The sequence below is a fragment of the Ciconia boyciana genome, chromosome 8 (assembly GCF_034638445.1).
Source record: "Ciconia boyciana chromosome 8, ASM3463844v1, whole genome shotgun sequence".
Classification (NCBI taxonomy): domain Eukaryota; kingdom Metazoa; phylum Chordata; class Aves; order Ciconiiformes; family Ciconiidae; genus Ciconia; species Ciconia boyciana.
Genome location: NC_132941.1, coordinates 7,825,186 through 7,851,795, shown reverse-complemented (window position 1 = coordinate 7,851,795; position 26,610 = coordinate 7,825,186). Strand labels below are relative to the sequence as shown.

The 26,610-nt window shown below is 43.9% G+C and overlaps 1 protein-coding gene across 2 annotated transcripts; it reads left to right on the top strand.

Moving 5' to 3' along the window:
* On the top strand, positions 1–26,610 carry SV2B (synaptic vesicle glycoprotein 2B). 2 transcript variants are annotated; one of them, XM_072870444.1, is made up of 12 exons: positions 1–517; positions 11,791–11,971; positions 12,607–12,758; positions 13,985–14,118; positions 14,888–14,977; positions 17,158–17,268; positions 18,427–18,515; positions 19,324–19,488; positions 22,038–22,171; positions 22,861–23,061; positions 25,331–25,490; positions 26,427–26,610. In XM_072870444.1, the coding sequence occupies exons 1-12, from the start codon at positions 1–3 to the stop codon at positions 26,608–26,610; spliced, it is 2,118 nt and encodes a 705-aa protein (XP_072726545.1). The 2 variants fall into 2 exon arrangements, with proteins under 2 accessions (XP_072726545.1, XP_072726547.1); XM_072870446.1 differs by lacking the exon at positions 22,861–23,061.

The following is a 26,610-nucleotide window of genomic DNA, read 5'->3' as shown; positions in this document are numbered from 1 at the left end:
ATGGATGACGGATATAGAAACACAAACCTCTATCAAGGGGGCAGGGAGGCAAACCAAGTCTCAGATGACTACAGGTACCAGGATGGTAACTATGAAGGGTATGCACGCAATGACAGCTACTATCGTGGTGGGGATGAGCCCGGTCATGAAGAAGATGCCCAGAGTGATGTTACAGAAGGCCATGATGAAGATGATGAGGTTTATGAGGGGGAATACCAAGGGATCCCACACCCAGATGACATTAAAGAAAAGCAGAAGAAGCGAGCTCCTGCCGTGGCTGATGAGTACAGAGACCGTGCTGACCTTATGGCAGAGAGGATGGAGGATGAGGAGCAACTTGCTCACCAGTACGAGAACATCATTGAGGAGTGTGGCCACGGACGCTTCCAGTGGACCCTCTTCTTTGTTTTAGGGTTGGCACTGATGGCAGATGGGGTGGAGGTGTTTGTGGTTGGATTTGTTCTTCCCAGTGCTGAGAAGGATATGTGCTTATCCAGTTCGAACAAAGGGATGCTAGGTAAGTGCCACTTGTGAACAGCTCTTCTAATGCAGTAGACAGTAGCTAAAACATCTTTTTCTAGTGACCAACTGATTTCAGGATCTTCTGATGACTCTCCTCTTGTGTTGTATGTCTTGTGTAGTCATGGCTGGGTGGATCAGACTCAAGAGGGGTTTGCATGGTGCTGAGAAGGCAGCTACTCAAAAGCAGCAGAATTGCACCACATCTAAGCCCACCTTATGAATATGCTGTGACCCCAGTACTGGTCACTGCAGGCTGGATCTGAACAAGGTAGATCGCAGTCAGCAGATCCACAGGGCAAAACCCATAAGGGTGTTCAGGGACAAATAAGTGAAAGGTTAAAGGTGGCTTTTCCTGTTTGAGTACCTAGTGACTCAGATTTCAATCCTTTTAGAAACTAAATTGTAATGAGAAGTCCACAAAGCAGTACCATCCATGTATGACAGTTATAAAAGATGGGGGTCTGTTTGCTCTGGTTCACTTTGCTGTTACCTTGTGGCTGCTGATGCTGCCCTGTTCTCCAAAGTTTTCCACTGTGGCCAGGTTCCCCTTTTCTTCAGCCCAGTGTCCCAACCGGCAGATCAGCTGTGCAGTCGGTTCATTCTGCTCACTAACTTCTCAGTCAGAGCAATTTGCTAATATGTACTGGGTCAGAAGTAGCCTATGGAGGTTTCTTCTTAGGTCTGTGGAATGCAATTAATGCGCTGCGTAGGGATTAAAGGCTGAGGCTACTGGCAACATCTCTTTTGCATCACCATTGACACCTCCCTGTGATCAAAATACAAAGGCTTAGTTACTGTGAGTGAGACTGGGTGGAAATATTTGGATGAACGATTTTTTCCCTTGCACATTATAGGCCAAAGACGGCAAAGTCTCCCAGATCTCCAAGAATCAGGAGAGCGTCCAGCATGACCCGTAGTGAGAGCCAGCTGTGCAATAGTATGGCGCATCTGGAAGGAAAATAAAGTAGCTCTTGGAAGGACTGCTTTAGGAGAGGGATAGTGTGTCTGGATGGACATGTACCAGGGTTGTAGGGGAATCATCAGGGCCTGTAGTTCATACATTCTGGCCCAGAAGCCCTGCCTGATGCAAGCTAAATGCAGATTTTGGATTCGGTCCCAGCCCTTGACTCCATTCTATTTGCATTATTTTCATGTGACAAAGGCAATAGATAATTATCCTTATATAGACCTCTCAGTGTACTGAGGTCCTAGACACTTTTCTGTTTCTTCTTTTTTATTCTCTGAACTTGAGTATCAGGGTGTTTATTTCCATAGTTAGCTAGCCTTGTGCATAGTTTTGTGCCTTAAAGAGTTTGCTAACTTTTTTTGCTTCACAAACCACTTAAAAATTCTAGCTCGAAATATCTCAGGTCAGATATCTAAAAGCAAATCGCTCACAATTGGTTCCTGATTTCAAAGGGACTTCCGAATTTACCAGCTCCCTATGGGACACCAGGCTGGGTGCCTTTTCAGTGAGGGGACCTTTTTTGAAAAGCAGGTCATTTATTTTGGTGACTACATGAAAGCTGAAATCTTCTGAAACTCTGACCCCATAAATATCTGTCTCCATAGAGCTCAAGCTCTGGCAGGCACCTGAGTCAGAAAACTTCAAATGTCACAAGAAAATTTATCTTTGAAGTATTTCTGGCCCAACCACAGGTAAAAATGAACAAGAAATCTCCCCAGAGAGCTCGTTCTGCTTTTTCCAGCTCAGTATTTGCAAGGCTGAAAGTTCAGGGTGTTCTGATAAGCTCTGAATAAGCAAGGAGACATTTGGGTCTGTATCCAACCCCAGCCTCCTGCGCATTAACCAAGCTAGTCTGGAATTGCTAATTAGGGGAAGAGCACTCTTTTCGCTGCCTTTCCTGCCCACTTTTAAAGACAACTTTTGAGAAGCTGGTTTTGCAGAACAATTTCTTCTGTCCTTAGTTGTTTCTTTGGGGGATCTGCTGTCAAATCTTGTATTCACACTATTTTGTGGCTTAAATATGAGGAAAAAAAAGAATTTTCCTAAAAACAAGACAAATTGATTCATCTTAGTTTGAGGCAGAGAGGAAAGTGGATATTTATGGTAGCATTCAGTTGTTACTAGTTGGTGTTGTACATGAGACAGGTCTGATTCAGTCCGTCTTACTTGTTAAACATACTTTCTTGTCTGCTGGATATTTCTCTGCTGTAGGTTTCCTCTTGGATCTGAGGTTTGTGAGATCATCCTCTGTGAAAATGAATTAAGCTTGGCTTAGAAAGCTTTAGATTGCAGAGCTGTGCACTGATATGAGTAATGAACATCCAAGGGCATCAAGAAGCTAGGGTGTGAGGAGACTGGAGTGGGTACAGGGCTGCTGGAGAGTAAGAGGGGAAGAGTGCAGATAGATCTCTGCGTCTGGAGAGGAGGAGGAGAGCTTTCTGACAAACTAAGGGCAGCAGCAGGGAGTGGAGGGTGTTGGAGGTTTGGCGGGCTGCAGGGCAGTGCAGGGACACGAGGTTTAGGTGCACACCTGCCTCCAGCACAGCCTGGTGTCCCAAGTACTGCCCCTGCAAGAGGGTTTCATCCCTTTTCTGAGCAGCTGTGGGTACACGGCATAAGGACAGCCCGATATCGGGTCCTGAAGGGAAAGGCTGGGGAAGTGCTATTGATGGAAACAAGAACATAATCTTCCTCAAAACCTTTCCTGGGTTAGCTTCAGCACCCATCCACCAACAACTAGAAAAAGATATCGCCTAACAAAGCTCAGAGCCTCCAACACACGCTCATTTCCCTTGGGGTTTCCATTCCCTCGACAGTCTATGGGTTGTGCTATTGCAAATTGATCTTGCTAGTACTCAGGGTTCAATGATACTTACAGGTTGGCTTGGCACAATAATGGGTGGCAATCAAAGAGGTCTTCACCTCAAATTCTGCCTTATGTGCAGTGACGATCTTGTAAGAGTGTGTCTGCACAGAATGAACGGAGGGCTGATTAGAGAAGGCACAGCTTTCCCTCAAATTATCATGAGGTTTTAGGGACGCAGGGTTATCATCCACACATGAGTTACTGCCCCTTACCTTATCCCCATGTACTAATAGATGTCTACAGACAAGCTCGTGTTTATTCCCAAGCGACCGTTCGTCTCAACACATTTTTGCTAAGGAAACATAATCAGGTTATCCCAGGTGGAGTTAAGGTTGCTTCCAGGCAGCTGCTAACATTTAAACACAAGAGAAGGTCTCAGCCATAACAAGAGAGGCCAGGAGGGAAAAAATGGGAAATAAATCAGTTAAGTAATCAATGTCTTGCAGAAATAAGAAGGGACAAATAAGAGAGCTAAAGTAGATGCCCCCTAAAGACCAATTTAGTGAAGTTCAGCTTCCCCTAAAAGGACATTAAATACTCTGTATATTGCGTATTTTTCCTCCCTCAGAAAGCAAGCATGGAAAAATATCAAGCAAATTATGGCCAAATTGTGCACAAATTACAAATAAACAGATGCCCACAGTGTTTCATGAAATGTGTGAAATGAATATGACACATCTTAGAAAACGTTTACATTTTGTGCTGAAAATAAACATCTCACCATCAGATGCAAATTAACAGCTATTCTAACCCTAAATATCCCTAGTGGGACAAAACACATATTTGGAGGTTTTCTGTTATGTGAAATGCTATTTTGAAGGTGATTGCAGGGGTATTACAAAAAAAAAAAAAAAAAGAAACAACAACTGTATATATTTTAGCAGTTTAATTTCATCAGTTTTTAACACTAGTTGTTAAGAATAAGTTTGATAACTTGTAACAATATTATTTTTACGTGTTCATTTGATAAATCTGCTTTGCTGAGCTTTCACCAACAGTGGTCATAATAATAATTAATTTCTTAAATTTACTGGAACAGAATATTCCTTTTCAGTATAATACATCCTGTCAGAAACAGATTTTTTTTTTATTTGCTAAGGATAGTCATATGAAGAGTCATAAAATTTGTATTTACTTGTTTGCTGAAAGGCACACATTATCATTATTTGGAGAAATATCATATAAATTTATATCTTCAAGTGCTTTTAATCACCTCTCAGAGGACTAAATATTATATTTGCAAGCGCAGAGCAGTAAATACCCAGCAAGTATAAAAGATGGTGTCATAGTAACGTTTTAAACTTTTTCACATCCTGCATATAAAAAACGCAAGGCACAGTTAAAGCATCAGACTTCCCAGATCCCCAGCGCTGCAGTTGTGTTATCATCATTTCACAGTTCAGTAAACTGAGACAAGAAAATTTTTAAGGGCTTTGCCCATAACTGCAAAACAGCCACACCAATGCTGAGAATAAAATCTGTCTTTCAGGCACATAGCTCCCTTTTTCTTTTTATGATTTAATAATAATATTTTAAGGAGGATATCATCTTACAGACTCTTAGCCTCGCAATGTTAGATTAAAAAAATAGAAAAAAGATCCTATTAGTAATTATGCAGTTATGCGGCAATTCAGGCTTGGCTGTGTGAGTCAGGTTAAATAGGCTGTGTAACAATATCCCTGCTTTTGGTTGTGCGAAGAGGATGTTTTATTATCAGCTGAGATAAAATATGGCCTCAGTTTCTCATTGACCTGAATTCACCTGATATGACAGTAAATCCTAATCCCCTCGGCAGAGCTCAGTGGCTTTTCTCCACTACTTTTTTTTCTGGGTAAGCACAGACAAGCCCAGCCATGGCTCCCTTGCTCTGCCGTGGCCCACGGCTGCCTGTTTTGCACCTCCATGGCCATGGACCTGCAACATGGCAGGTGGCTAAACCCTGGTGAGACCTGCCTGTGTCCACGTCCCGAGCATCGGGCACGAATTCCTGGCTGCAAATTTGCTCTTGGGCAGAAACGCTCCTGCAGCCCAAGGAGCATCACCACCCCGAGTGGTAGGGACATGCTAGGGGAAAAAAGGGGCTTTTTTGATTTGGGAACACCCCACACCTTGTGCAGGTCTGATATGGAGATGACTGCATCCCCGTTTATAAACACTGCGGGAATTTCATCTGACGAGAGCCAGCAGGAACAGGTTTTCGTTTAACAGCAAAGGATTTGTTTGGCTTCCTCCGTTGAAAACTTTGCTTTAGCAGAGAGGTTGGGTGGGGGGAACCAGATGGTCCCATGAATATTGTAGTGATGGACAAGTCCCGTGGGGGGACTGTGAAGCCGGCTGAGTGTAAACAGCCACCCACGCCGTGCTGGCAGCGCTTGCTGAAGTGTTCGGTGTGCATTGCCTCGCCGGTGCTGCGTCAAAGCGCTCGTGGATTCACGCATCCACCTTTGCCTTTAATGTGCAGAATCCCCTCGATCTCAGCAGCCAGATTCACCCGATATCCACCCCCAGATCTCTGAAAATGGAAAGCCGCCTTTCACATGGGTGATCCGTTTCTCAGTGGCAGAGCCATTAGCTGTAGATGAAGTCTCTCTGCTTGTACTTAATCAACAAAGCAAGTGCAACGAGACTGCCCTTTCATTTGATTTCCATTTACAAGGTCAAAGGAGATTCATGGGGAAAGCACTAATAAGCCTACAGGGAGAAGCAGATAAGAAATTTCAGGAAGAAAGGGAGAAAAGGCCACTCAGCCCCCCGTTTATCCTCTGCTGAGACCGTCCCCTGTTCTGGGACATGCTGGCCATCGCTAGAGCACAAGACAGTCAGGACTACCACTGGTGTATTCCTCTCTTTAAATTACTTACGCACAATAAGATCCCATGGCTTGCCTCATCCATCTTCCAAATCATCCAGACCTGACTCACAAAATTTTGTTTGTGTCCATAAAGTGTGTCCATGTATAACAGATGCTACGCTGGTAAGCGTGTTTGGATTTTGTTTTTATTACAGTTTAAATTGCAAGATATATAAGGTCCTAATCCTTTTCCATTGTCTAAATGCTTTCCCCGTTCAAAAGCCTTCTCTTTTACTGTAGGGCTGTGCTGGTAGTGGCCTGGGCTTTGAAGGCAGGTAGGAGCTTCCATGTTCTTGGGGTTACTGGCTCCATGCAGACCTGTTAGCAGAGGTGAGAGAAGCCTGCACCTGGACCCGGGAAGCCTCCTCACCTTCCTGACAGCCCCAAGGACTCTGGGACTAATTCTTCCCATTGAGCTGGGTTTTGTTCTGCTCAAATTCCCATTTATTTCCATTTATATTTCCATTTATTCCCCGAGTCCTTGTCCTGACTTGAAAGGGATTATTTTCAGATATGCCTCATTTTTAAGAACTTTAATCCCATTAACTGCCAATGGAAGCAATTCATGCTTGTGATGGAGATTTAGGTAAACCTTGAATTTTTTGTTTTCTTTCTGAAACCCTTACTTCTAAATATATTGAAAGACTAAAAAGACAGTTTAGCACACGCATAGGCATGTACTGTATCCGCCTTTCTTTATTCTTAGAAGTTCAGCTTTTAAGTCCACAATTCCTGTCTGACATGGAGCACACAACTTCAGTAAAGGCCAATAAATTTCTTAGTGTGAAAATGCTGTATATGTTACCTCTTTTCTAGTGGGACTAAGCCCAGTCAGTGGTCACATATTTTTCTTATAACTTCAACATTGGATGAGTCATAACTTGAAATTTATTCTTAGAATTTCTGCTCTTTGGTTTTCCACAGATTTTATGGGAGGCAATTGCAGACTTTCCCACAGGCATTTATTATACTCCATTACTCGTGGAATAGTCTGAAAATAATGGGTTATTCAGAGTTGCCCTTAACATTTCACCTAACCACTGCATGTGTTAACTGGGAAGCTGAGCCCTCCTAGCAGTCTAGGTCTGTGTGGTTTGAAGCCGAGTTTTGAAGTCAAGTCTCTGGTACAGACCATTGTAATGTTGTTCTGTAGCATATTTGGTGGACAGAAGTAACACAGCAAAAGAAATACCATTTAGTGATCACTTTTCTTGGTCTAATTCTCCTTAAAATTTTCATTTCCTTGATACAAGCTGGATCTCTTTGAACAACCATCACTGTGTTCTCCAGAAGACTGTTGCTCCTGCACGGAGATGTTATCAGTAACTATTCCACTCCTCCCTGGGTCCTTGCCACCATATTGTTAATCCAGGACACAGCAATCTGCAAAGCCTGACATTGTTCTGCACCTTGGATCCCAAGATCCGTCAGCTGACAGAGTGTTTTATAGCAGCCGCCCAAAAAGGTTTGATGATATTGGCCAAAACATGCAGTCTTCCCAAAAGAGACCTCTTCATCATAATAAAGTGTTCTGCTGATTTTGTTTCAGCCCTGAAGTAAACATTTCTATAACTAGAATCCTCCCCCTCAGAAAGTGGCCAAGCGGACAGTCTCTGGTCATCCCTGAGGTTTCCTTTGCTACAGATTTTCATTGTTTTAAATTTCTAAGGGACAATGCATCCATTGGTTTATCACATATGATAACCAATTAAAGCCCCATCCTCTAAGTGAGTTTGTGACATTAACCACTTTGCTGTGTTTTATGTTGCTCACTGTTCGATGGCTGCTGTGTTGCAGAGATATAATCTTCCCTTCCATCACAAGTTTGGGCTTCTAGTCAGAATCTGCAGGGGTTTGTCCACAAAAGCAGCTCCACTCCATTTCTTGATGCCTAGTTTCAAACACTGCCATGTCTCATGCTAAGCCCATTCTTGCCCTGGCCAGAGAGCTGGCTGCTGTGCCACCAGCCAGGGTACTCGGCTGCAGGAAATCACCAGCTAGAAGACAGTAAAAACCTCCTCCACCTCCTCCTGACCTGGGACATTTTCTGTTACTAAGAGGATTTGGATGAACATCTGCCACCCAGGGATTTTCTCCAGGGAAAAAAAAAAAAACAAACTCTGGCAGATCAATTTTTCTTCCTTATCGGGGTCTGGCGGTGTGGGCTGAGCTGTGCTGTGAGCCGCTCGCACGGTGCTGGCAGGGCTCACTGTCAGATGGGTGGCTGCGATGCACCGGTGAGCAGACACAGGGTGCATCATCACTTCTGTCTTCTGTCTGAGATCAGAGCTGCTGCACTGAATGTGGCTCAGGAGCCAGGGTAAAAGCATTAAGCTTACAGCACTGCATTAAGATTCTTCCTTCAGAAAGATTTTGGACTGAACCAGTTTTTTGCTTCAGCTCTCCCTTATAATTTGCACTTCAGAGAACAAGCTGGAGACCAAAGTTAATAGAGAAAGAGATCCCAGATTCCCAGCTGTGTACGAATCTTCTCTGACTGCTCCAGATCAGTGCCTGAAACCTTTATGCACCTTCAGATCACCTCACCAGGACAGCTCGGGTGAGGAGGGTCGGGCAGGGAGTGTGGGTATTGATTGCCCAGAGCCACATGCTTATGGTGGAGGTACAACTGCACTGGCAAAATCCTGTGCCATGTTTCCGGTACAAAGGCTGTTAAGAGGCAAGAACAGAGTTCACAAAATCCTGATTGCCCATTAGACATCATGTGGATAGAAAAGAAAGCAGAACTGTTCACAGAGAGGTGACCCCACTGCCCTGCTATGGAACAGGGGAAATTTCAGAAGTCCAAACTTTTCCACTTCTGATCAACGTGAGACAAGCACCGTTCAAATGCTGCAGTGGCTCTCTGCTGCATAGCTTTTAATTTAGTAATGCATTTCAAATCAAATGCAGGCATTCGCAATCAAAAGAAAGACAGAATCAGCTGCCAAATAAGTCTCTGCATTAGTCCTTAGCCAGCTTTGCTGGATGGCACAGAACAGCCTTCAGCCTTCAGACTGATCATCTTGTTTAAACATTAACGAATTGCAAAAAAATTCATCATCACCTTGTTTCCCAAGTGACGTGTTTGACAGAACAGGTCCTGGGGAAGATGTTGGCTCTCAAGAGAAGTCAACACTTGGTTCAAGGTGACGATTGACTCTCCAAAGGGATGTTCTTCAACCATGCCTGAAAAATGTTTCTTTTAGCTGCATTTCTTCTGCCAGTGAATAGGAATGTTTCCTGTTAAGGCAGTGTATTTACTTGTTCAGCATCTGTTGCCTTCACTGAGGGCCAGGGATGCAGGCAACACTGCTGCTTTTCTTGAGTTATGATGTTTCCTTCATCCCCTGCTCAGCTGGGTTCTTGAACCTGACATGCCCCCAGTCTCCAAGCATCTCCAAGCATCATTTTTTCCTTGAAGAACCACCTGCACTACAAGTTCTGCTTTTCGGCAAGCAGATATTCCTCCATCCTGACATAGTTCAGCTCCTCTGGATCATATCCAGCCATGACCAGGCCCCATCAGGATCTCCACAGCAGGACTATGCAGCCTATAGGCATAGACTATAATCCTGCCTATGGTGTCTGAGATGATACAAGAGGTGTTCTGGGAACAGCCTCTTGCACCTCTGTGCTCCCCAGGAAACACAGCTGTTGCCACCACTTTCTTCTGACGCTGGTGACACTGCTCCTACTCTGTGGACCACTAGCTTGCAGTAGACAGCTCTGAAACATATGCAGCTTAGTAGCCAAGGAGCTGCCAATGCAGTAACAGTGTGCTTGGATGTGCTGCCCCAAACCCTTCCATGTCAGCAGCTGGCAGAGCCCTCAGAGCATGCTGTGGAGTCACCTGGTCACCAAGTGCTTTGGTCCTGCAGTGCTAAGGCAGAGGCAGCCGCAGCCACACACAGCAAGCAGACAAAGCATGAAGGGCTTTGTCTTTTGCACTGTGAAACTCAGAATAACTTCAGTAGCATAGATCCACCTGCTGATAGTCTGTCTCCTTGTGGTCTTGCCTCATCTGGGCTTTTTCAGAGGTGCCTTGGAGACATATGCTCCTGCCTGATCCCTTCCATCCTTACATCTTTCCTGGCTCAAAGGAATGAACAGAGATTTTTTCACAGACAAGCCTAAAAAAAAATCTGAAGCCCAGAGGCCAATATAGCCTTCAAAGACCTGGTCCATGTGCTGCCAGCTGCTGGCCTGATCAATTCCCAGATGTTACTCCTTAACAGCAGTGCAAATCATTTCACTCTAGCTGACCCATGTTTCCAACCCTCCAGCACTGATTGCTATTAGATTTTAAATGCTTAATGTCTGATCCTGCTGTCCTTTCATATCATAACTCCTTCAGGCCTCAACGGGAATTTTGCCAGCAAAAGGACCATAGCTTGTGGTTATTCCTGGCAATGTTCTTGCTCTCTGAAGTCTCTACATCTGGAAAGTAGATAAAATAAGTGAAAAAAAAAAATCCTGGACCTATAAGCATTATTTATTAGTGCTATTTACACTGGTACCCAGATAAAGGAGAAGGCAATATAATAGGTGGCCCTTCTGGTGGCAGTGTCAGTAGAAGAGCCAAGGACAAGTGCCATGTTTTCTAGGCCAGAGTTGCAAGCACATAGGGAGCTGGGTACAGGGAGCCTGTTTGGAGAAACAACCATTCTCTCCTATTCAGCCCGGTACTAAACGTAGTCACTGAAACTGTCTTTTGAGGACCCCATGGTAGAAGATCTAATGAAGTCAAGTTAAAAAGAAGAATCCCTTTTTCTTAACAATGTCAGTGATAACTCTCTAGAGCAAACCGTGAAGACAAGCAGTACGTTCTCCCTTCTCCTGAAATTTTCAGATCAAGACTGCACTCTTTTCTGTATGTTATCCTTTAGTTAGATGCCAGATCTTGGCTCAGTAATGAAGGAAGTAGCTGTGCTACACAAGGTGAGTCTCTGTAACAGACTGATACTTTCAGATAAAGCTAGGAAAAGCAGAGAGTGAAAGAGATGATATACTGCAAAGGAAGCATGGGTAGGACAGGTAACCTGCAAAGAGATTTAGCCACGCTTTAGCAGTGTTTCTGCTCTCACAGCTCTCTGAATGTAAACAGCAGCCAGAGAGAGCCTCCTCCCTACACATCCTCAGTCCCATTGCGCTCAGGAGGTTTAGCAGAGTTAAGACATCAGAATTCCATTGTATCATTGGTGGCACATAGCTGGGACACGTGTATCCTAAGCTGCTTATGCCTGGCCATTGCTTACGTGCAGGGGATATGTGAGCAGTGCGGTTGGGAAGGAAAGATGTGGGTCTGGTCAAATGAGGGTATGACTATTTTGCATGAAGCACTGCAGTAGGGAGCAGTGCAAGCTCATGGGCAGAAGATGGGGAAATTAGGTTTCACCAATGGATAGAGTTTGTGGCACCTGAGATGATAGCTAATTTGGGGGGGATGGAGGTATCTCTACTTTATTGCATAGCGTACCGGGTTGACATCAGCTGCCATATGGACGCTTTAAAATCTACTTCTACATTGCATACTATTTCTACCCAGCTACCAAACTCACTGTCTCTCTGTCTCTATTCTAGGCTTGATAGTCTACTTAGGAATGATGGTGGGGGCTGTCATGCTGGGTGGCCTCGCTGATAAACTGGGAAGAAAGAAATGCCTCATTATATCACTTGCAATCAACGCTGCCTTCACATTCCTCTCCTCCTTCGTCCAGGGATACGGTTTTTTCCTCTTCTGCCGCCTTATCTCAGGCCTCGGGTGGGTAACTGGGGAATCTGTCCCATGTCCTGGAGGAGTCCTGTCACAGCTCGGCAGTTTGGGTGTGCGGGGTGGGAGAGGAAGGCTGCTCCGGAGATGCACCTCTGGTACCGAGCCAGGATGGCACTGCTGTTTAGCACGTGTGGTTGCATTACCTCACTCTTGACCCTTAAAGTGTCAGCAGTAAGAAAGTTTGGTCATTTACATTCTTTTGGTACTGCCCAAATTGTGCAGAAAGGCGAGTGAGACTGATAAATGCCCACCTCATTTTACAATCCTTACTGCCAGGGCCTCCAATGAGAGCCTCAGCAGTTCCCATCGCCTGCCTGTACTTTGCCTCCCTAAAATGAGTGATCACAAAATAACAAAAGAGAAGATGTCTAGGTGAAGAGCAGGGCATTACACTGGCTTTATATAAACTGTAGAGGAAATTCAGCTTTCAGAGCATGAGAAGGATCTTGTTTATCTTTGATGTCTAAGATGAGTCCAGCAGAAGAGAAATTTGCATTTTTCCTACAAGTCTCACTTTTGTGCAGCATGTCTGTGAGTGTGACCTTCCCTCTTTATATGTGCAATTCTAGCTACAAAGACATTGAAGACTCCTATTCTTCCCATGTGCTGTTTTTTCTCCTCAGTATTGGGGGATCCCTCCCCATCGTGTTTGCCTATTTCTCTGAATTCCTATCTCGTGAGAAGAGGGGGGAACACCTGAGCTGGCTTTGCATGTTCTGGATGATCGGTGGCATTTTTGCTTCAGCAATGGCTTGGAGCATCATCCCACATTACGGTAACTGTTTTGTGCTATTGACTTTTGACAACACCACATTCCTGCCTCACTACAGTACCCTAAAAGCCCGTACAGGTAACGTTAGTCAGTCCTTACACATCCCAACATAAACAACACTGAAAATAACAGATACCTGAAGTGCACACAAAAGGTCTCATAAATTGGCTGCATGATTGATTGACTGATACTAAAACTGTAAATAGGATTGATGAAGACTGCTTTGCGTCAAAAGCTTCAAATACACGCCTTGAATTATACTGCCAGAGCCTGAGCTCTTAATCTAAATGTCAGCGTGTTCAGGGAAAACGGGACTGAGATTGTATTGCAAAAATCGATCCAGTTATCAAAAATAAGTAACTTTAATCACGGAATGACTGGGTGCTATGAATGATAGCAGTGAGGACAGCACATGCTCTTTTCCTTAGCCAAGTGTCAACACTCCCAGGGCTGTGTATCTGGGGACATGTCTCTCCAGCGTGCGGTGGGCTGGAGTCACATCTGACTTCACCTGACTGGGTTGAGGAGTGGAATGGGTTCCCTGCCCAGAGCTGGAAGTGGGAGGGAAAAGGTAGGTGGGCAGACTCTGAAACATATTCGTGCTCTGAGGAGCAAAAATCTGCATGTCACATGGTATTCCTCATAACTCCTGTATATCTTAGGAAAACATCAGAAGCAAATAGCTACTGGAAAAGATTAATTCCCTCAGTATTCAGTGACACCAGCTGCTTGCAAAATCCTGTTTGAGGAAAGTAGGACAGGCCACAAAGACCATGAAGAAAAACACTAACGTTTACCTATCTATCAATTCATTTCTACCATGTTTAAAGTACACTCAGTATAAAGAAATGTTCATGCTTTTGATTGATATGACAGAGGCTATTGGAGCAAAATGGCCCTGATTCCTCTACCCTTTCCCAGCCTTACTTGCCTACAGCTGCATGGAGCTATTCTTATCACTAGTTGATTTCTAAACTCAGAGATAAAAGGAGGTTTTTAAAAGGCAGATCCTGAACAAGTATGTTCCATTTTCTGTAATGAACATGAACTCACTTGCTGTTATCTACTGAGCATGCTATTGAATCTCTAAGAGCCATCATTACCAAGAATAGCAAACTTTCAACCTGTCCCCTTGTCGTACAGAGCTGTAAAGTTCAGAGCTGCTTTAGGAAAGAAAAATTCAGAATGCCGGGTCAGTATTTTTACTTTTTGGCTCTTGCTGTTTCCAGGCTGGGGGTTCAGTATGGGAACCAAGTACCACTTCCACAGCTGGAGAGTCTTTGTACTTGTCTGCTCTCTGCCCTGTATCGCCTCCCTGGTGGCACTGAAATTCATGCCTGAAAGCCCACGTTTTTTGCTGGAGGTAAGATGATTCATCTGAACATTGCAGTCTGACACTAGCAGAGGACAGCTGGTCTGTAATGTGTCACCGTCTGTCTGTCTTTGTCCCATCAAACACACATAGCACAAGCTCAGAGGCAAAACCACTCTTACGTGTGTACACTAGCTCCACAGATTGCTTAAACCCCAAAGACTACAGACTATGGGGTCAATCAATGGTGGTTAGTATTTCACTGACAAATGTGGTACAGAAAGAAGGTGGTGAATGCTGGGAATTTTATAAGTCCAAGAAAGGCATTTTGAAAACATCTCACAGAGTTTGCGCGTGTAACTACTGAATCCTGGTGGAAGACCAAAGGACAGAGTACATTTTACTGAGTAAAATACAGAAGCCTCAGAAATCTTAAACACGTATTCTTTATTCCCATTTCACAGATGTGAAATGTGGCAATACCTAGCTCAAGTTAACTCTGCAAGTCTTTAGCAGAGGTGGGATTAGAGCCTGGGTCTCCTCATCCATCTCCTCTTCTTTGATCTGGTTTTAAAGCTCTGTTCCTGACTCCTCTCCTGCCTCAGACAGTTTTAGGGTAACTCCTTTCTTCAGCACAGAGATGCTGCACTCTGTGAATACAAAACCGTGCTTTTGGCTCTTTGTGTTTAATGCAGCCAGTGCTGTATGTGTGCTTCTCCACTATATTGGACCTGTAGAACTGATTTCTCTATGCTTTGGTAAATTACAGAGCTCCAATGGGAACTCCAATGTTTGTTTTCCTTTTCTTTGGTGTTTTCAGATCGGTAAACACGATGAAGCCTGGATGATACTCAAGCAAGTTCATGACACCAACATGCGGGCCAAGGGTGAACCAGAGAGGGTGTTTACGGTGAGTTTAACAAAGCCATCAGCATGTAAAAAGAAAGGTTGGACATACCTTCCTTGGTACAGCACAGCACCAGTTTATTCCTCCTTGAGACTCTTTCGATGTGACCTCCCCCAGCAATCAGAAAAAGGACTCTGAGATATGTTTTGTGCATTTAATGCTAGATGTCAGTCTGTTTTTTCAAGAATTAGTCAATCCTGTGAATTGCAGTGAGTACTCATTATTCCTGGTGTTACTCTACAGCATATAGCCCAGTGATTTTCCAATTACACACATGCTTAATTGGTCTGCTGTAAGAGACTAAAACCAAATAAGAGAGATATTAGTCATGTGAGAGACCTGAGGCACTCCTTTCTCCATTCTGGCTTCTAATCAAACTCTGATTAAACTTCACGTACCTTCTAATGAGCTTCCCAAACTCCACCTGCCTCATACCCAATCTTTAATCTCTCCAAGGGAAAGTGGGATGAGTGGCTATTGCTCATTAGTCTGCTGCTTGTTGTGAAAAAGGTCACGCCAGTGGACTTGTTTATAGTAAAATCAGATAAAAGGTGTATGCTGGGGTTAGTTGCAAATTACTATAATTTAGTTGTAAACTCCCAGTGAGCCAGCCAGGGAATAGCTCTTGATTTATGCTTTTAAAGATGGGAGGACACGTGCTTTTAAAGGATGGAGAAAAGGAGATATGGTTGTGTGTAAAACATGTCTTTTTGAACATGAAGGAGAGCAAGGCTCCATGTTCAGAAGGGTTGTCACGAAATAGGGCCCCTCAGGAATGATCCTTCAAGAAAATTAAAGATTAATATCAGTGCATGACAATTGTGTGCAGGTTCAGGTAGGAACTTAATGAGCATGTGTTATTTTTAGGCTACCAACCATTTGACTAATGTGAACCTTGATAGCAAAGGCGAGAGAGACCATCTCTCTGAATCCCTACCTGGCTTTGCTGTAACACTGAGCTGGGCTGGCCAGTCCCGCTGCATGGCGGGGGGAAAGAGGACTGAAACTCAAAAAAAAAAAAAAAAAATCAAAGTAGGGCACTATGAGAGTCTGAGCTGAGTAGGAGAATGAAGGAGCAGCTGTACAGCACCCATTAGTGTTCATTACTCCATCCAACAGTGTCATGACTGCTACAGCATGAGCTGATCTCAGTATCGCACCTCGAGGTATGGCATGCCGGCTGAATCAAGATTTACTGACATCCGTTGGCATGGGCAGACGATCAGTGTGGCTGGTGTAGCACAAACTGTCAGATTTTGTGTTTTTCTGATAGGCCAGAAGTTGTCAGTTTGTGGTGAGTCAGCTGGTACCGGGACAGTTCCCAGATCTGACATTTAAACGGTGCCAGCAAGAGGAACACGGAAACTCCACAGCCGAGCCAAGGCACTCATTCATACTCAGAAATTTATTCAGTAAATATTCACCTCCTTCTTGTGTTTACAAACAGATCATGGTTTCCTTGAATATGTCCTTTATTTAAAGTTACTGAGCAAATATTTTCTGGGACCTATTTTTAAGGTTTCTTGAGCAATCCAGTTCAGGTGTTCAGTGTTGAAAATTCAGACTGTTTTGGTGGACTGAAATTGATTGCGTGGTGTGGGCTCACTTGATGACAGGATGCATTTTCAGATGCAAAGATTCCCATCTACACATTCATTTGTCATAGAAGTTCTGCTAGTGGTACTTAAAAGGTGCTGAATGAGAAATATTCCTGCCAGTTGCCTTTGAAGAAACAGATCGTGAGGGCTCAGTTTGATGTGGATACAAGTGGCTGATCATGGAGACACTTTTTACTATAATTGCCTACTCTTAATTTCTAGTGGGAATCTAAGGGATAGAGAAATAAGGTAGTGCACAGGCACATTAGCCAATAAATGAAAGACTGAAGTGGATGTGATGCACTTAAAATATTTCACAGAAAGGGAGAGAGAGAGAGAGAAAGGATGGAGGGATGGGGGAAAGGAAAGAAGGAGGGCAGGCTTCTTTCTATGATAAAATATCTTGCTGTAATTAAATCGGTTAGCTCAATTGTTAGTGATAACATTCGAGGAAAAGATAGTAAGGGATATCAGGTGGAGACATTGCCCAGAAGACAGTGGAATTTACAATCCACCCAAGATCAATTCTGGAAACTTCAGTCCAATATTTTTTTTCTCCTTTTTTTTTTTTTTTTTCTTTTCCAGGTTTCCTACATCAAAACTCCAAAGCAAGTAGATGAATTTATTGAAATCCAGAGCTCAACAGGGACCTGGTACCAGCGGTGGCTGGTCAGAATCACAACCACTTTCAAACAGGTAAAGAGAAGAAAAAACATCCCACAGGGGCTTTTGAGGTTTGGGCTCTAGTGCCTCATTGCTTCAGGTCATGGTGTCTTGAAACCTTGACTCTCACCCAAAAAAATCTACTGGTGTTTGCAAAGGGCTGTAATCTGATTGCACTTCTATGCAGATGTGTGCATCTGCAAACTGCCAGGCTCCCAAATGCCCCTGTGAGCATCACGGTAGTCCAGCTGTGCTAATGGCAGAGCTTCCAGGATGAGCCACAGCCCCAAGTACTTGACTCTCCTGTGCAGATAAATATAGATTTCCCTCTCCCCCAAGCCCAAGTGAATTTACCACCCGCAGTGGATTCAGAAGAGTGCTTGCTCCTCGCTCCTGCTGAGACTGAGTTTCTAACAATGTTATCTTGTCTCTTCAGCTAATTTAACCTTTCACACATGCTATGATGCTTACCTATACCCATGCAGAACTTTGTGGAAAATCTTGCTAGATCTTCTAGTCTAGAAGGATGAGCTTAAAGTAAAGGAGAGTCTTTCTTAATTAATAGCAATGCAGGTGCTACACTATTACAGTATTTATGTAGCAAGTTAAAAGCATGAGGAGTTATGTCCCCTCATGGCAGTATTTCCTGCAGCAGGTCAAGAAGAGCAGATCTTGGTCTTCTTCCTGCTCTGCTTGGCTTCATCCCTAACCTGAGTTCATCTTAGTCCTCCTGAAGTGCCAGCTCTGTTTGGGTTTTTGCTCTTCAGTGAGCTTTGGAGCTCGGTTTGAAAGCACCCCTGAGACCATGCATATATTTGAAAAGACAAAATTGTCAGAGGGTCTGAGAACAGGCTCATATCCACATTTACTGATATAACCTGAGAGAAACACTGCATCATCCCAGCCCAGTCCTAGTCATGCATTTCAGCTCATTACAGAGCGTTCAGATCAAGTACCGTGGCACATAGCTGAATAAGTGATCTTTTTGTAAGCCATGTATCTCGATAAATGTAATTTTGAACTGACTATAAGCCACACATCTGACTATAAACAACACTGACTATAAGCCACACATCTGACCTTCCCCCAATGAGCCCTTTTTACTGACATTAAATTGATGCACTCAGAAATTAATCTGTCAAGTGTCTGCTAGGGTTGCCTTGCAACTAATTCTTTATTGTGGATTTGTAGGTCTGGGACAACGTGCTATATTGTTTAACAGCCCAGTACAGGATGAACACACTGATGCTGGCTGTGGTTTGGTTTACAATGGCCTTAAGGTACAGTACTTCTTTAACGTTTTCAGGAAACTAGAGGGCCCTCACAGTTTGAATACTTATTTACATATTTTAGTAAACTATTACAAAATTAATCCTGGTCTTATTTTAAAGTCTTTGTGTACTAAGCCTTGCTCTCCTACAAACTATTGATCAGTCTGATTGCTTATATCTGATTGCTTTGTCTTATATCTGATTGCTTATATCTGATTGCTTATATCTGATTGCTTTTCACGAGGTGCTTTGAACAAATCAGGACTTGAGAAATGGTCAGTAGGGCAGTAGTATATCAACTTTCTCACTTCTAGATCTTTCATTGGACCTTGTCCACACAAAAAACCCCCCACAACCCTACCTGATTCTCAGCTGTTCCTTGTTCTAGATAAAAGCTATTCAGGTGAGCCTAAATCTGACTACAGGTAATTTTTGTACAGGTAAATTTTGTCTAACTAAAACCTCATACTTGCAGAAATCTGTCTTCTGGAGGAGCTTCCAAAATTCTTGCTCCTCTGCTGGTATCTTGGGCAGCAAGGATAGCACATTGCTGTATTTCCCAGCCAAGGAGTCAATGTCACTAAAACTTAAATGAATTGTCCTGCTATAAGTGAACAAAAACGGATCAACATGCTTCTGAAAGCAGCTGGGTGTTTAGAGTAGGGAGACACTTTGCTCAGTCTTGTGTGTTAGAAATCCACTTGCATTAGGAATTGAACAAGTTTGCAAGTTATGAAGTAGATCATTGGAAAAGCACCGTGATATTTGCAATGCCAGGATCTTGCATCCCTAATGTATTTCTCCCATCCTGCTATAGTTACTATGGCCTTATTGTCTGGTTCCCTGATATGATCCGGTATCTCCAAGAAGAGGCATATGAATCCCGAGTGAAGATCTTTGATGACGAAGAAGTGTCACACTTCACCTTTAATTTCACCCTGGAAAACCAGATCCATAGAAACGGGGAATACAGAAATGATAAGTAAGTGAACAGAACTTGGTTCGATGCATGTGAACTGGAATACATTTCTAGAAAGCTTTTTTTTTTTTTTCCTTTTTCCAGCAGCTTGAAAATCTCTGTTGTTCTTTTGGACACTCAGTCTATAACTCTCACATGCCAAGGGCAGTTTTCCACAGACCAAATATCCGTTTTCTCCTGCTTTTCACACACTCTGCCTCAGCCCCTCATCTCCAGACCCACGGGGATGCATGTGTGGAGTCCTTCCAGCAGCCCCTCACCGGAGCAGGGCAGTGGGCAGCTGCATGAAGCGGTGGCTTCTCTTTCCTTGGCACACACTGACATCTACTGGTCTGGGGCAGCAGAGACCCTCACTTGTAATGAAACTGCTCTGCTGCTGCATTTCCAAAATGAAAAGCTATTTCCCCTTGAAGTCCTCGATAGGACTTACCCAGGTCTCCAGCCTGCAGCCCATTAGTGCGAGCTGTGTCATGGCCAGTTGTGCTGGTGTGCTTCTGCCACACCGGCCGGCATCTCCCACAGAATTTGTGTGTCACCTTCTCTTTTACAGCTTTCAAGTCAGTGAAGTTTCTCTAGCAGAACATCATTGCTTTCTTCCCTTTATTCTCCTATTTGGGCTGGACCTCATGGTTTTTCTTCTGCATCCAGCCTGGACCCCAATCATTCTATGTTCCACAGCAATATAAATCCTAGTGAGTTGTAGCAGGCCATTATTAGTTTTCTAAATCTCAGTAAAATGGGTGGAAAAATACCCCTATGTAAATTCTGTGGAGATCCCATTGCCTCAGATAGACTAGACAGGGTGTTGCTCCAGCTGCCTTGCGCTATGTGGGGAGGTCCCACTAGATGTTCAATGTTACACAAAACACTCATTGTTTTAATCTTCACATGTGAAACTATACCTCATTGCCCAGCCAGGTTGTTCCTCTCCCCTCAGAAACTATTTGTCTCCATTTCCTTGGCATATATCTGATAGACATTGGTGGGGGACCCCAGTATGTGTCCCCATGTCCTTCCAGAGACCTCCCCTGCAGTAAGGAGCTATGCTTGATGGTGCAAACCTAGCCCCATAATTCCTATTCACCTGCCTATCGAGCAGCCAAAGTCTGGTGAAAAGTGAATGGTGGTCAAATTTAGGGACTGGGGACCCTTATCTTACGCCCAGAGGTGATGCTCAGTTTTCACTAACTTCATTGAGAACTGAGGATGCTCAGCACCCTGCAGGATGAAGACATAAAACTGTGATGTGCATCACAATTGTCCTGCCTTGGTCCTCTCCAATAACTCAAAACCTGATCAAACTACATTCCAGTAATACCCAGAGCATATCTCAATATGATTTATAGCTGCATTTTCCCTCCAGCCCTTGGCTGTGAGTTAAAACTCCATTGAACGCCAGGCCATTGCTATATGACTTTTAAAGATGGATGTTAAGAAAGCAAACTGCAGGAAAAGGGCTTCTAACAGCCTTTGGGAGTAAATACATCACAGGCTATTACTGGGCAAATGCAGAACAGCTTAAGTTTTACTGTAACCTTCTACATGGAGCAAAAGACTTGAATAGTCTTCTTGTGGTATTTTGAGCATTAATAATATCTGTTAGGAGCTTCGGTTAAGAAGCCCTGCAGTGCTCATTTAATGGTGTAAACAGCCATCATGCGCGACTGTGTTGTAAGTGCTCAATTCAATTAAGTTTCTGGGTATGTGTTAGAAGGCTTTTTATTTGGTGACAGTTGTGGCCTCCTTAACTAGAGCAGTAATGCTTGCTCTTAATAGCGCCTTACATCTTCCAAACATGCTTGTGCATTAACTAATACATCTTCTCAGTGCCCCTGCAAAATTTCACAGGTAAATCAATATTGTGTCATCCTTCAGGCAGGTAGGTCAGACACGTCAAGCTTCCCATCAGAGGAGAAATCAATCACCTGACACAGTTGATTATTTTTAGCGTAATCTGTTTTCATTACATGATGAGCAATAGTCCTTGAACAGAGACAGTTACAAGCTGAAGTCAGATAATCTCCCCACTCTCTCTAGAAACTCTACTGCATGTTTGCTTAAAAAAATCACTTTGAGTTTAAACAACTGTCAGAAGCCTTTCACCAAATGGCTCAATGGGCTCCTGATAATGTCTGTTTGTATTTATGCTGGAGGAAGGGACAGAATAAGGAAAGCAGCAAGGTCAGCTCACAAAGAAAATGCCATGACTGAATGAAATTATGCCTTCTTCAGATGGACTAGTACTGAAAGTGAGAGCCTTAGAAGCACACTTTCTTAGATGTGACTATTTAGAGGAGTAGAAAAACTGCCAGAAATCCTAAAAGGTCCATCTCTCTTTAAAAAAAAACCCTCTTCAAATCCATCTCTCTATGAAAATACAAAATATGTAAGCATGGAGTTGGAAGGACAGTTATGCATTCAAGCAACACCTTTTCTGTAAATGACCCTAGAAATTGCCGTTAGTGGTCTGTCTCTTGAAATAGCCATTACACGCTATACAGTGTAGAAAATACCTTGAAGCACAGAGTGAAGTTCTGTTTCCTGCCCCACAGATTTATTGGCATGAAATTCAAGGAAGTGAGATTTGAGGATTCACTATTTGAGGAATGCTACTTTGAAGATGTGACATCCAGCGAGACCTTCTTCGAAAACTGCACCATCATCTCTACTGTCTTTTGTAACACTGGTAATGGGCTTCCTGCTATGGTCTCATCTCTGTAATTAGAAAGTGTTTTATCAGATTCTGGGAGAAAGGATGATAGGGATCTGTGTGTTTGTGTGTGTGCTGGGTAATGAGAGTGATGATGGAAAAAAGAGGGTGATGCATTTGGAAGGAGGCTTCAGGTTGCTCCATCAGTGTTTAACCACATGGCTTCTGGTGCCACTGGCTGCTGCACACCAAATGCAAAGGTCTACACTCAGATCTTGGCAGGTTAAAGTAATGGCAAAATGCTTAGCAGTTTAACAGCTCGATTCAAAAAATTTGGCTTAAAACATAATTTTAACCAACCTGTGGTTGATGATTGTAAGCAGTAAAATATTGATTATTTTGTCCTGAAACAGCTTTTCATTTCTACTCTAATAGAGCACAAACCATAATGCCGTGAAACCAAGAGCCTGCATTGCCCTGTCCTTGTGGAATGGGGATACTGGTCCAGGTGACTCCACAAATATAAGGAGTGCATGAGCTTGGCACCCACCAGGTGCCAAGCGTGCAGCTAGAGTTTGCCACTAAAATAAAAACTCCCTGGCCATTTCCATTTGATGAGGATCTCCTCTCAGATCTTTGATTTGGTTTTGATCCTGACTCCTGTTGCTGCCGTATGAAGGGAGACCAGCCAAGCAGGATCACGACTTTGCTTCTTTCCCTTGCAGATCTCTACGAACACAAATTCATCAACTGCAGGCTCATAAACAGCACGTTTCTGAAGGAGAAGGAAGGCTGTCACCTGGACTTTGAGGAGGACAATGATTTCCTGATCTACCTGGTCAGCTTTCTGGGCAGCCTGTCTGTGCTGCCAGGCAACATCATCTCTGCGTTACTCATGGACAAAATAGGGAGGATAAAGATGATCGGTGAGTGGGGACGATGGGTGCATGGCACAGGTGATGGGTGGGAGCACAACTCTGCCAAGAGTCAGTGTGAAGGTCTCGCTGCGTCTGCACACACCAGCACAAGCCGAGATGGCTCAGCAGAAGGGTGAAAAGACTCGAGGGTGAGGCAAGTGATCTACTCCGTGGTAGTGGGCAAGTTACTTTCTCCCTGCCTCCTCACCCTGCTTTTCTGTATATCTGTGGCGTCCTCTGGTTTTTATTTTGGCTTTTATTTCAAAGCCTGTATGTTTACCCAGTGCTCAGCACAACAGGGTCAGAGTTGAAGCAGGACCTCTTGGTGCTGTTGAGTTGATACTGATGTCCATAGCACTCTGTATAAATAAATGAACATTTTGCTTGTAGCAATGAATATTCATAAAGATTATTTGATGTGGCTGCTTGACAGCCCACGAGTTCCTTCTTTTGGTTTTTTGATTTTCAAATGACTTTACAAACAGCTTCAGAGAGCATATGGCAGATTAACTGACCATGTCACAGCCAAGCAAGATGCCACCCTTTGGCGTTATGGGAATAGGTTATCACCTTATCAGCTTTATGATTACTTTGGGAATTTCTGGTGTTACTTCCTCCAGGGTTCAGACCATGCTCTCCAGGTACTGTGGGAAACATGCCTCAAGGGACAGCCAAATGAATTTAATAAAATCAGGGATGTGGCTCAGGGGCAAGGGATGACTTACTCTCTTGAGCTTACCTATCTCTCTCTTCTGAGAACAGAGGGAAGTTCAGTCAGCTTAGCCTCACTGTCAGACAAGTTAAAATAAGATGACCCCCACCGGTGTGTCAGGAATGTACGCTGGGGGGGAAAATGAGCGTTCACATAGTGGATTTAGAAAAGACCCAAACAAATCAGAGGGTCTGTGGGAAATAAATTAAATAAAGCTGAATGAGAATCAGATTGTCCATCCTGCAAACATGTCAGCATTTCAGCATCTTCATCGGGAATTGAGATGACAGCTGGAATTCTAAATGCTTATTTCTCCTGCAGAATGAAAAGTACAGGACAAAAATTAGTAACGACATGCTGAAACGTTTCACTATGGACTTTTCAATTGAAACAGCCTTCTGGCATCCCACCCGTATAACTCTGTTGAACATATTATTTCTGGTCAGCTTAACATGAAAACTGAATTTCGCTTTTGTGTTATGTGCCTCGCTGGGACTTCAGTTCAGTTTTATCATGTTCCGCTAAACCCTCTCCTGTGCCAAACAGCAGATCTCCTGGTGCACACATGGTGACCCTAATGTTGCACTGTATCCCTTCAGCAGAGCGAATATCCACACCGCATAGTGGGGGATGTAGTTTGGCCGGGTACCATGGAAGAGAAGTGGATATGGAGTCCTGCACAGCAGCTTTTCATAGGCAGGGCACTGCAGTGGCAAAATGCAACATAATGTCCAAAATGAAACATTTTAGTTCCAGTTCAGCATCCAAATTATTTTAGATGGTGTCAAATTTACTCAAAAAACCCCAAACAAACAAAAAATTGTTTGGTTTCCTGGTAGTAAATGGAGATATTCCAGCAACAACACAACTTTCCAGTGAAAGATACTTTGATTTTGCAAAAATTGCATCTTTCAGGTGAAAATTCCCAACGGGGTGGGAAGGCAGTGATGTAGCCATTAATATTTCTGAATCTGAACTGTGCCTAACTGAGCATGAACGCTCTCACTTTCTCCCTCGGTGGTGTTCATAAAATTCTGGCTCCTGTGCAAATGTGCCATGAAATCTAATGATGTTCTTATAATTAAAAGAGACCTCAAGTGCTTCACACAATTGACTGTAAATTATCCTAATTGAGACTAGAAATGTGTCAAGTGATTTCAATCTGATATGAAATGCACCAGCTCTTCACTCAAAACTCAAGTTGAAAAACCTTCACAATGATTCTTCCTCCTCATTGACTTTCATGTTTACTTGCCTCTGCTCTTCCTGGGTCCATCTGGATGTCTGAGATTCTGGAAACCTGCCTGGAAAAGCCTGTCTTCAGAGTCTCCATAGAGCAGGACAATCAGTAAGATCAGATGGTCATTGAGAACATTTTCAGGCTGGTTTCCAGCATCAGAGAATGACAGATAGGCAGCATCAAGGTATTTTTGGATTCTTGCAGATTTAATTCAGTTTGGGGTGAAATGCCGTCACTTGAAAGGCATCTTTATCAACAAATGTGTTTGCTCAACTGTGGTCAGGGGGAACTTGTGCCAACATTTTTCTCTTGGTTTCACCCCGTAGGTGGCTCAATGTTGATCTCAGCAGTGTGCTGCTTCTTTCTCTTTTTCGGCAACAGCGAGTCGGCAATGATCGGCTGGCAGTGCCTGTTCTGCGGGGCCAGCATTGCCGCCTGGAACGCCCTGGACGTGATCACCGTGGAGCTCTACCCCACTGACAAAAGGTGCTCAGAGCATTCCTCCTTTTAGTCTCCACCCTCTGACTTTGGCCTCTCAGTTCCTGAAGGAAAAGTCACTCTAGATACATGTAGATGTGGGAGGCGTATTTTTTTTATTTTCACCAGTCCTTAAGGGCTGGGTAGTCCTGCAGCTATACTGGATCAGCACAGACATTTGCAAGCATAATTCTGCATGCACGGTGCCTTGTATGCAGGGAGTTGCATGGGCATATGGAAATTACAGGCAAATAAAATATGAAGTCTGTCATTTCCATGGATGTGCATGGAGGTCTGGCCTTTCAGACTGTATCCCCCAGCCTCTTTTCACAGCTCATCACTGTGACAGCCCTCCCCTCCACAGCCTGGAGACAACCATGTGCACAGAATGGTTTGAGAGATGAGGCAGCACAGGAAACTTTGGGAGAATGTGCTGCAGATGAAATCTTTCCTTGCGACATCATGATAAGCCTTTTTTGCCTTTTTCAGGCTGTTGAGGGGAGCCAGAAAGAAAAGAGAAGGACTGTGCTTTGAAGGCAGCATGCTTTTAGCTGCTGGGTGAAGCAGGATTTGGAGGGGATCCCTGGTTGTTTCTCTGGTGACAACCCACTCCAGCCAGCACTTGGCAGGGCTTTGACAAGTTCTAGAGCAGGCTGTGTCCTGCTGTCTTTGGGGAGGGCAAAGGCTGTCACAGTGGGCCACTCTAGGGCTAGGGAGAAGCTGATGTGAAAAGGAGAAATGAATACACACAGGCATTCTCCTCATTCACACAGACATGCAAAACAGCGACATCTATTTAGCTATTTATTTATTCTGCCTGGCTTTACTTGCTAGAAGCGTAGCCTGGGCAACAAAAAGCATTCACAAAATTACCCATCCAGATCTTCTGTAGCTATGCCAAGAACCTCCCTCCTAACCATTACTTTCTGCTTTTCTTCCCCACAGGGCAACAGCCTTTGGCATCCTCAGTGGGCTTTGCAAGTTTGGTGCCATCCTGGGGAACTCAATCTTTTCCTCCTTCGTGGGGATAACCAAGGTGGTTCCCATCCTTCTGGCTTCCTCTGCTCTGGTTGGAGGTGGCCTGCTCGCTTTGCGCCTGCCAGAGACTCGAGAACAGGTCCTGATGTGA

Coding starts and splice junctions, on each gene's coding strand:
- SV2B (XM_072870444.1), top strand. CDS start 1: ATGGATGACGGATATAGAAACACAAACCTCTATCAAGGGGGCAGGGAG. Junction 14,119..14,887: donor GCCCACGTTTTTTGCTGGAG/GTAAGATGATTC, acceptor TGGTGTTTTCAG/ATCGGTAAACACGATGAAGC. Junction 23,062..25,330: donor AGGGAGGATAAAGATGATCG/GTGAGTGGGGAC, acceptor TTCACCCCGTAG/GTGGCTCAATGTTGATCTCA.